Genomic DNA, 11,663 nt, shown 5'->3' on the forward strand with positions numbered 1-11,663 from the left:
CAGGAAATATATTATATTATATTTATATATCACACATATGGCACACACACACACACAGGCCAGGAGAACACACACACACACACACACACATTTTAAATGCTTTATTTATGTCCACATGAATACAAAGTGCATTAAGGACATTTATGGATCTTGGAGAGAGGGAACTTGTCTTGTTAAAGTCTAAATCTATCAGATGTGAGGAGGTCTGGTGTCTCTGCGGCCTTGGACAGACAAGCATGTGAACAGCAGACAGCCAGAGATGTGTGTGTGTGTTAGCCCCCTGAGCTAAAGCTTACTGCGTTTTATTAATTCATTTTTGGGTCATTTTTTGCGCTCAGTCAGTAGTTCTGGTTATTAGAAGGTGTATTGAGTTGATCTGAGTTGTATCTGAGAGTTATATCCCGAATGCGAAGTATTTATCGGGTATTTAAGCGGGTTACTGTGTGTCAGCTTTGCTATATCATAAGCTAGCCGCTTGCTTCACTGTACAGACGCAATGCTATCTATCACAGAAAACGTAAGCGTTCGTAAAGTCGCTCTGAGAGCGCCGCGGCGCACGCTGGGCTCGACGTCATAGAGGGACCGAGTCGTCTGATTGGACGAGAGGCGTTCCGCGAGTGCCGGTCACGATGTCCAGAGCGAGTTGACGAACGCGACCTATGACGACATCAGCCAAGCGCCGGTCGGGGAATATTCTAGCAATTTTTTTTGCAATAATGCGTAATCCTCCTAAATCAATGAATGGCTGAAAGTCAACCATCTCAGATGTATCTGTCTAGTTTTCACGTCTAAATAATAAAGTTTCCTTGTAACAGATCAGATTGATCGTTTCCATTCCTTTATTATAGTACCTTATAGTAACAGCGCTTAGGTGCGCGGTCACACACACTGTCTGTCAGGCCGGATCTGTCAATGAATGATGTCCCCGCCTCGTCAAGCATCATCATGACCTTTTCAGGTGATATGATGGGTTATACGTAGCTCGTGACGTTAGAATTATAAGGTTCTATCTCCATAATTTTTTTTTTTTACATAATCTGATCCATTAGGTGTTTATTAATGCCTGTGTGGTGTTATTTTTTAAAAATGTTGACATTTTTGAGTTAGTAATTCATAAAATACAAAGGTTCCATCTCACAAAACATAATGGAATGTAAAAACGTTGACGCTTAATATCTCTGAACTACCCTAAACGGAGATAGAACCTTATAATTCTAAACTACCCTAAACGGAGATAGAACCTTATAATTCTAAACTACCCTAGGAGATAGAACCTTATCATTCTAAGCTCACGAGCTGCCACTCTCCTCCCTCCAGACGCACACGTACGTATTGTACACAGCAGCACAGCTCAGTTTTAGATGAATAAAACAGGTTTACTGGGATCGGAGCCCCCCCAGGGTTTGTATGTTTCACACAAGAAGAAGGCGATTGAGAAATGGGTTTCCAATTTGATGCAGAATATTACATATATATCATGTGAAATAAAATACATTAAATAAACAAGGGCTCTTGTGGACAGTTGATACGCGTCTTTAACCATGTGTGGCCCGGCTTGTAACTGTAGCATTGACAGCTCGTTGGTGTCACCAACTGTCACCAAGTGTTGATAGAAATCGCAGTGAAAGCTGTTCGCTATGATATCTGTGTTGAGATAAGACGTCATGACAGGAGTGGTTGGACTTGGACCGAAGCCATTTGGGGAAGAAGGCTGCATACATGTGTTTTGCATTGCAGGCATTGCAAGATCAAACAGACTTGTAAGACGTTTCAGACAAGATAATGTATGCTTGTGTACAAACTTGATGCAAAGTGCTGAGATTTAATTGTATGTATAGTCTGATTTGGACACACAGTCGTGTGCGCGAGTGCAGTGCGCGTCCACGTGTGTGCGTGTGCACACAGAAGATGACTTTCATCTCAGAGTCTCTGATGTGTGTGTAGGCCGATTCACACTCATTTTGCATTTACATGTTTGGCATTTAGCAGACACCTTATTCCAAAGCGACTTACAATCGATACATTAGACTAAGCAAGTAAATCATCAATCACTAGTCGTAGCAGGGAGAGTAATCTAGCTCAGGCCAGGGGCCATTGGCAGTCGTAATTCAATTCAATTCAACTTTATTCGCCATGTGCAGTGCACTAGGAACATGACTTGGTATTCTCCATGCTGAACAAGCTACAGTACATACAACAGCAAGACGACAATACAACAATACTCAAGACAAAATATACAGTACCAATATGAGTGAATAAATATACTGTACAACTAAGTGCAAGAACATGTAAAGTGCAAGGTGCAATGATCAGGAGTTATTGAGGAGGGCTATGGCTTTGGGGAAGAAACTGTTCAAGTGGCGTGATGTTTTTGTCCTGGTGGCCCTGTACCGCTGTCCAGAAGGGAGTAATTCAAACAATCTGTGAGCTGGATAATATGAGGGGTCAGCCACAATCTTGGCTCTTCAGTGATAACTGCAACCATCATACATGTGCTTTAGGATCTAAACACCTGACTGAGTTGCTAACATGTTATACACTTTTCTTCAGGTCATGCGTGTCTTTTGGACCACGGAACCGGTCAATAGGAGCAGCAGCAAAAAGTCAGGTAAGCCTGTATAAGATACGTTATGTTTTAACTAGGGATGCACCGAAATGAAAATTCTTGGCCGAGGCCGAAGCCGAATTTAAGGAAACACTTGGCCGAATACCGAATACCGAATACCGAATGTGTATCGGCAGTTTTTAATTTGATCATTGCATAAACTAAATACATTTTGCTTTTTATTCATGCTTCTCAAAGAAAGAAATTGAGATTGAAAAAAAATAACTTTTATTGAACATTCCAGCAGACATCAGTCTATACCAACAAAGCACAATAAATAAAATAAATCAGTCAAATTAAATGTTTTTGTTTTCCCTGAATAGCTGCTGAAAGAAAATCTTTCTTTTTCTTCCCTAACCTGACAATACAGCACAATACAACATAATACAACACAATACAACACAATACAGCATAATACAACATAATACAACACAATACAACACAATACAGCACAATTGAGCAAAAAGGGGAATGACAACTTTGAGTTCTTAGTGTTTGTTAACAGCTTAATAAAAACACTAAGCAGCTATGCTGTTGGCGCAGTGAGCAGATGACAGCCCGGGTACGTTCGTAAACTCGCTCCGGGGATCTGATCATCACTCGCGGAATGCCTCTCGTCCAATCGAATCGCTCGGTCCCTTTATGACGTCGGACCCAGTGTGCGCCCCGGCGCTCTCAGAGCGAGTTTTTTTTTCAACGAACGCAGCCACGGTTATGGAGCTAGCCATGTTGGGTCTTATTCCATTTGTAGCAGCATGCAGTGACAGTCAATGCTCGTCTCATTCGCTGAGCAGCATGGGATGCTTACACTGTTTGATTGCGTCATCAAAACACGCCCACTATTCGGTGGTAATTATTCGGTGTTTTCACACATTCGGCCGAATACCGAATGTGCTTTATTTTGCGATATTCGGCCGAATACATTCGGTGGCCGAATGTTCGGTGCATCCCTAGTTTTACCTTTACCTTCACTCCCTCTTTAAACCTAGAGGCCTAATGCATGTGATGTGTGGAAATAAAGCATTTACATTTACACTTTTGGCATTTAGCAGACGCCTTTAGTTTATCCAAAGCGACTGACACTTACTTAGACAAATGTATTCTTTTGTAGCATCTATCTGTCAGTCATCATAAGAAAAAGCAATCTATGCTATTGACCAAGGGCCGAAGAAGGAACAATTAATGACCTTTTCTTTTTGTTATTTACAGTAGAGAAACTGTACAAGGGAGGGGGTGGGGGGCTGGGGATGACTTTGTTGTCTTTATGAGTAATGACTTGTCTTGATGTCTTTAGGAGGGACAGTTAAGATGTCGCCTGACAAAGCAACGTGGAATTGACTGTGTGTGTCTGTGTCTGTGTCTGTGTCTGTGTCTGTGTCTGGGTCTGGGTCTGTGTCTGTGTGTGTGTGTGTGTGTGTGTGTGTTGAACAGGTGGTGTCAAACTGTAAGAACACCGTCCAGGGCTTCAAGCGGTTCCATGGCCGGGCGTTCTCTGACCCGTACATCCAGGCGGCCAAGCCCAACGTGGTGTACGACCTGGCCCCGATGTCCTCCGGCACCACCGGCATCAAGGTGAACGTCCACAGGCTGGTTCCCTGGTGAACCTACATCTGGGGGGTGTTCCGTCAACGGCGCTAAAGGAAAATCCAGACTTCTTCTGATAAATCTTATGAGACTTATCTAAAAATCGAAGGTGTATTTTTGATAAATCTCGCGAGAGTTACCCCAAAAAATTATGGATTTTCCTTTAGCGACGTTGATGGAATACCCGGTCCGTGCGTTCCAATGTGATCCCCCCCCCCCCCCCCCTCTGATTCTTTACCTCCACCAGCCCTCCCCCCTGTGCTAGACTAAACATCATTTTCAATGGAGAGTGTCCATTTGAACGTGTGATGTTGTCCAGGGTTGTGGCGGTGGGGTTTGATCTGGTCTCTGTCCAGGCCAGGAAACAGCCTCTTTTACTGCTGAACCTGTACCCCTTTGAAACAATTTCCTTGAATAATAATAATAATTCATTTTATTTATATAGCGCTTTCCCGGGGCTCAAAGACGCTGACAATATGAGAAAAACTGAAACACAGAAACAACAAGCAACAGATAACATGAGCACATAGAACACAGAGTTAACGAACAGCCACAGGGAACAATTAACACAGCAATTAATGTTTTGAAGAACCCACAGGACATCTTCTTTTCCCCCCTGAACGTGTCTCTCTACCTGTGTGGCCGCAGGTGATGTACATGGAAGAGGAGAAGGTGTTCAGCATCGAGCAGGTCACCGCCATGCTGCTCACCAAGCTGAAGGAGACGGCTGAGATGGCGCTGAAGAAACCTGTGGCCGACTGCGTCATCTCTGTAAGCAGCTCTACTGCTAGGCTAGGCTAGGCTAGGCTAGGCTAACCAGACCAGACCCTGACTGTGTCATCTCTGTTAGCAGTTCTACAGCTAGGCTAGGCTAACCAAACCAGACCCTGACTGTGTCATTTCTGTAAGCAGTTCTACAGCTAGGCTAGGCTAGGCTAGGCTAGGCTAACCAGACCCTGTCTGTCGGAATACTGGAGTACCTATGCTTACATATCGTTAGCCTCGTAGCATAATTGCCTAAGTCATATTTTGGGCAAATGTAGATATCTGCCTAACTCTTACTCTCCTAACACTGCTGATTCACTGGGCATTATGTACCTATGCCATCAGCCTATCAGAATGCTTGTTACATTCCAAAATCACTGCCCAAGTCATCTCTTTGACATAGGCATTTTTCACACTACATTACAAAGATGGCTCGGCTGACCACAAGTGAAGCATGACTTGGCATAATTGCCTATTAGGCTAACGATATAGGCCCAGGGGAGGCTGGTGGATGTAGAAAACAAATAATCGGAGGACTGGGCTGATTGTAATTAATGGAATTCCTCTAACTCCATTTCATTCATTACTACAAGCCCGTCCTCTCTGGTTCATGTCTCAGCCAACCTCCACTGGTGTATTTAGTGTTACGGAAATGGGTGAGGCCTCTCGTCTTCACTGAAAAGGTCATGTTTGTTTATTACAGACTATTACACAGATTGAGTGACTGCTTTATCCCATTTACGGATTAAGGGTGGAAGTCTGCGCTCAACAGTTGCGTATATTCCGCATTAATGTCATTGTATGATGGATCGGATGATTCAAGTCAGATTCAGAATCGAGTTTATTGATGCATCCCGTTATACAAGTATAAGAGAGTGAAGTTGTTAGGCTTCGCTTCCTTCGATATTGCAGAAGAAAGAGAAGAAGAAAAAAAGAAGGCAATGGTTATAAAAGAAAAACAAGGCAAGACAACTGCCAGTGGCCCCTGGCCTGAGCTAGATTACTCTTCCTGCTACGACTGGTGGATTGATGACGATTGATGACACTTGTTTAGTCAAATGTATTGATTGTAAGTCGCTTTGGAATAAGGCTAAATGCCCCAAAATGTAAATGTAAGTCATATAATAATAGAAATGATCAAAGTAATAGAAGTAGTTGTATCCAGATATGTACAGTGGTGTTTACAGAAGTTGAGGTCAAGGTTCAAGGGTCACAGCGATGCGTCTCCTTGTCCTCCAGGTCCCAAGCTTCTACACTGACGCAGAGAGGAGGTCCGTCATCGACGCGGCGCAGATCGCTGGGCTCAACTGCCTACGTCTGATGAATGAGACCACCGCAGGTAAGATGATAATACTACTACTACTACTACTACTACTACTACTACTACTACTGCTGCTACTACTACTGCTACTACTACTACTACTACTACTACTACTACTACTACTACTACTACTACTACTACTACTACTACTACTACTACTACTACTACTAATAATAATAATAATAACAAGCAGCAGCAGCTGTATTTGCTAATCAAAACTGAAATCATAGCTGAGATTGTGTGATGTTTTTATTTCCTGTAGCTCTGTTTTAAATAGTTTATAACATCTGAGGCCGTCTTTCCCCTGTGGATTCACCTGCCCAGGGATTGCTGATGTGATTTAGCTACCCAGCTAACTCAGGGAGAGTCAATGACTGTCCATTGTCCCTTTTTAAATAAACAAATAAATAAAAAAATATATAGATTTCAAACTTTCATACATGAGAATGCAGCTCTAAGTGCTGTGTGCTGCAACACTGTATAGTGCTGTAACCACATGTATAGTACCAATAAGGGAATTTCCCTCAGTGACAACAGAGTAGAGAAGTGACTGTGGTTCTAACACAGAGTCTCTACTGTTCTCCTGGCGTTGTGACCGCCGGCCGCCCCTGGTCCTGGCATAGATTAGCTTCTCTTGTCATGGCTGCCGTAGAGACGATCCTCCTGCTCGTACAGATGTACTTGTTGTCGGCTGCTTTGGATAAAGGCGTCTGCTAAATGCCAGAAATGTAATGTCTTGTGAATGATACCTGCGGTAAGCTAGCACGACGACTGCCAATGGCCCCGGGCCTGAGCATAGATTACTGGTACTACTCTTCCTGCTATGACTGGTGGATAGATGATTCACTTACTTAGGATCAAATGTATTGATTGTAAGGCGCTTGTAAACCTTTGCTAAAGGCAGAACATGTAAATGTAATGTAAAATGGTAACAAGTAATGAATACTTTCTAGTCCTTGCCTCAAAGAATTCAACAGGATTGGTAGTAGCCTACATAGTGGCGTTTGAGTGAATTTCAAACTGAATTTGAAAACAGAAACCGAAGCGCAAATGTTATGTTAATATTTAGCTAATACAAGTTTCAGTTTGTACTTAAATGAATTACCTGGTAAATATGAGGTATGTGTAAGGGGTTACAGGGGTATGGTTCTCATCTCAAACCTCTCCTCGGGGACCCCCAGCCACTCCACACTTTTGATCTGTTCCACCAGCAGCACACCTGATTCAACTAATCAAGTACAAAGCAATTATGATTAAGTTGAATCAGGTGTGCTGCTGGTGGTGGAACAGATAAAATATGTGAATCGGCTGGGGGTCCCCGAGGAGAGGTTTGAGAACCACTGGTGTAAACCGTCGGTCCAAACTCACGTTACGTTGTTCCTCCCAGTCACACTGGCGTACGGCATCTACAAGCAGGACCTCCCGGCCCCCGAGGAGAAGCCCAGGATCGTGGTGTTCGTAGACGTGGGACACTCCGGCTACCAGGTGTCTGTGTGTGCCTTCAACAAAGGAAAGCTCAAGGTAAGAAAATTAAAGAAAATTATACTACCCCCCAGCACTGTGTCTCCTGAGACATCTACTACCCCCCAGCACTGTGCCTCCTGAGACATCTACTACCCCCCAGCACTGTGTCTCCTGAGACATCTACTACCCCCCAGCACTGTGCCTCCTGAGACATCTACTACCCCCCAGCACTGTGCCTCCTGAGACATCTACTACCCCCCAGCACTGTGCCTCCTGAGACATCTACTACCCCCCAGCACTGTGCCTCCTGAGACATCTACTAACCCCCAGCACTGTGCCTCCTGAGACATCTACTAACCCCCAGCACTGTGCCTCCTGAGACATCTACTAACCCCCAGCACTGTGTCTCCTGAGACATCTACTACCCCCCAGCACTGTGTCTCCTGAGACATCTACTACCCCCCAGCACTGCGTCTCCTGAGACATCTACTACCCCCCAGCACTGTGCCTCCTGAGACATCTACTACCCCCCAGCACTGTGCCTCCTGAGACATCTACTACCCCCCAGCACTGTGCCTCCTGAGACATCTACTAACCCCCAGCACTGTGCCTCCTGAGACACCTGCTTCCCTCCCTATACTGTGTCTCCTAAGAGTTCTACTTCCAGTTCTACTTCCTTGTACTGTTTCTCCAGTGTCTATATTTTTTTTATTTTATATATATATATCTTTCTTCTTCTTCTTTCACGACAACTGCCAATGGCCCCTGGCCTGAGCTAGATTACTCTTCCTGCTACGACTGATGGTGGATTGATGATTCACTTGCTTAGTCAAATGTATTGATTGACGTACCATCATCCCTCATGTTCGTCTCGTCTCTTTCAGATCCTGGCCTCTGCGTTCGACGCGGACCTGGGCGGCAAAGACTTTGACGACATCCTGGTGAACCACTTCTGCGAGGAGTTTGGTAAGAAGTACAAGCTGGACGTGAAGACCAAGCCCAAGTCCGTGGTGCGCCTCTACACCGAGTGCGAGAAGCTGAAGAAGCTGATGAGCGCCAACTGCTCCGACCTGCCGCTCAACATCGAGTGCTTCATGAACGACGTCGACGTGAGCGGGAAATTCAACAGGTCAGTAGGAGTTGGGAGCATATAAAACATCTAATCAAATCCTGAGACTGTTATTGCATGATCACTGAGTCTTAGGTTTTACAGAGCTGTAGACACTCATGTTTTCATCTCTGATGAGTTACTGTCATTTGTCTTTCTGTTGACGTTCTGTGTGAGTTCACTGTAAGTAATGTTGCATATTGAGTCATTGAGTTTCTTCTAAACCTCTCCCTGGTTTGGTTACTTTAACACACACGGCCCCGATTTTAATCGCACGGCGAAAATTCGATTCCATTCATTTTGAATGGGACAAAGCACACGGCGTGCGAGTTTTGTCGCACTGTAAAATTTGTGCTTTTTCCCATTCAAAATGAATGGAATCGAATTTTCGCCGTGCGATTAAAATCGGGGCCGTGTGTGTTGAAATGCGATGTTCTCATAGACTTCCATTCAAACTTCAAAATGGAATGTTGACGCGCAACAGAAATCGCACGCTGTGTGCAGAGCCCTTAGAGTTCCTCTTTCATCTGCATGGAGAACGATTTGCCTCCTAATTTCCTGGCATGTGAATGGAAGCATTCTAATAAAAAAAAAAATCTTTATTTTTTTGCGTATATAATATGTTAATTAAAATTATTATATTATATTTATTAAAAAATAAAAAAATATATTTTTCTTTTATAAAATTCGATTGTAAGTAAAAGATGAATGAATAAATAAAAAAATGCATCATCATCAACATTCTACAATCATATAGAATGGGATGTATATAAAATATCCATCATGCGTAACACGCTGTGGCTGGTCACTGGTACTGAGGGGGCCCATGTGGTCAGGAAGTGTTGTCACTGCTGTGATGCAGGCAGCTGCGTGTGTCAGGGGGTGTGTGTGTGTGTGTGTGTGTGTGTGTGTGTGTGTGTGTGTGTGTGTGGGTGTGGGTGTGTGTATTAATACCCATGACGGTGTTGTTCCAGAGGCCTGTTTGAGGAGATGTCTGCAGGGCTGCTGGCCAAGGTGGAGGCTCCCCTACGCAGCGTCATGGAACAGGCCAGTAAGTCAGCAGCGCTAATAGTAGAGGAGAACCCCCTCCTCTACTCCTCTGGGGGGGGGTGTGTGTGTGTGTGTGCGTGTGTGTGTGTGTGTGTGGGTGTGTGGGTGTGTGTGTGGGTGTGTGTGTGTGTGTGCGTGCCTGTGTGTGTGCGCGTGTGTGTGTATGCCTGTCTGTGTGCCTCTGTGTGTGCGCGTGTGCGTGCGCCTGTGTGTGTGTGTGTGTCTGTCTGTGTGTGTATGCATGCGCATGCGTGTGTGTGTGTGTGTGTACCCAGACAGCCTGTCAGTGTACCAGGTCTAGCCCAGACACCCTCCTCCTCTAGCTGACAGCTGATGTGCCTCGCCTGTCTCCCCCCCCTCCCTGTCCCGTCCCCCCCCCCCTCCCCCTCCCCCTCCTGTCCCCCCCCCTCCCCCTCCTGTCTCCCCCCCCCACCCTGTCTCCCTCCTGTCCCCCCCCCTCCCCCTCCTGTCTCCCCCCCCCACCCTGTCTCCCCCCCCCACCCTGTCTCCCTCCTGTCCCCCCCCCTCCCCCTCCTGTCTCCCCCCCCCACCCTGTCTCCCCCCCCCTCCCCCTCCTGCCTCCCCCCCCCTCCCCCTCCTGTCTCCCCCCCCCACCCTGTCCCCCCCCCCTCCCCCTCCTGCCTCCCCCCCCCCAGAGCTGAAGAAGGAGGACATCTATGCCGTGGAGATTGTGGGCGGGGCCTCCCGCATCCCGGCCATCAAGGAGAGAGTCAGCAAGTTCTTCGGGAAGGATCTGAGCACCACCCTGAACTCAGACGAGGCGGTGGCCAGGGGATGTGCCCTGCAGGTACGCTAGCCTGCTAGCCTGTTAGCCTAGCGATGGGTCAGGACATGACAGGAAGTAGCCTAGTCTCAGCTGACAGGAAATGGCCTAGTCCCAGCTGACAGGAAATGGCCTAGTCCCATGTGACAGGAAATGGCCTAGTCCCATGTGACAGGAAATGGCCTAGTCCCATGTGACAGGAAGTAGCCTAGTCTCAGCTGACAGGAAATGGCCTAGTCCCAGCTGACAGGAAATGGCCTAGTCCCATGTGACAGGAAATGGCCTAGTCTTAAAATGACAGGAATCAGAATTGCCTTTATTACATCAACGTACGGATACAAAGAGTACAAATCTGGGTGGATCAGGTTCATTAGACATCGGCACTGCAGCAGAAATACAAAATCAATAATAGAATGAGCAGGATCTAAACCACAGCCAACAATAGCTAATAGCGTCAATAATAGAATAGATGATGGCAGCAGAATGCAAATCAGCATGTCAACATTCTTAATGTAAACAGCATCGCAGAATGTTCAGGTTCAAGTAACATCAAGTTGTGCAGAAATGCTGCAGGTTGCTGTGCGATGTGACACACTGTCATACGGTGTGCAATATGGTGCAAACACGGAGCAGTATAGTTCAGGTAGGTAGTGACCAAGTAGTCAGGTAGTCATGATGTGTTGTTAATGCAGTGGAGGGGTTGCCTTGTGCCAGTGCGTTTCCCTCGGAGCCTGATTTGCTTGTGGGAAACGGCTGTTTGACATCCTCTGGGTTTAGTCTATAGGAAATGGACGTTCTAGTTTTTTTTTTTTTTTTTTTTGACACTACGATGTTTGTTGACAACCTGATGTTACACTGTTGCAGCAAATCACTTTGCTGTTGACAGGTCCTTCATTAACTGCGGTGTTAGGATGTGTTGAGTATGCTGTCTGAAGTCCTTTAGTGCTGAGGCTGAATAAAGATAGATAGATGGATAAGTACT

At 45.7% G+C, this 11,663-nt stretch overlaps 1 protein-coding gene across 1 annotated transcript in view; it reads left to right on the forward strand.

The window, feature by feature from the left end:
* The window catches only part of hspa4a (heat shock protein 4a), a 29,889-nt gene that overhangs the window by 306 nt on the left and 17,920 nt on the right, over positions 1 to 11,663 (forward strand). The window contains exons 2-9 of the mRNA XM_080550090.1: positions 2,551 to 2,608; positions 4,037 to 4,177; positions 4,838 to 4,960; positions 6,194 to 6,293; positions 7,663 to 7,796; positions 8,624 to 8,868; positions 9,822 to 9,898; positions 10,554 to 10,705. Coding sequence (XP_080406216.1) covers positions 2,551 to 2,608; positions 4,037 to 4,177; positions 4,838 to 4,960; positions 6,194 to 6,293; positions 7,663 to 7,796; positions 8,624 to 8,868; positions 9,822 to 9,898; positions 10,554 to 10,705 — 1,030 coding nt within the window. The remainder of the gene's footprint in view (positions 1 to 2,550; positions 2,609 to 4,036; positions 4,178 to 4,837; positions 4,961 to 6,193; positions 6,294 to 7,662; positions 7,797 to 8,623; positions 8,869 to 9,821; positions 9,899 to 10,553; positions 10,706 to 11,663) is intronic.

This window comes from Nansenia antarctica, assembly GCF_963989245.1.
Source record: "Nansenia antarctica genome assembly, chromosome: 20".
Lineage (NCBI taxonomy): Eukaryota > Metazoa > Chordata > Actinopteri > Argentiniformes > Microstomatidae > Nansenia > Nansenia antarctica.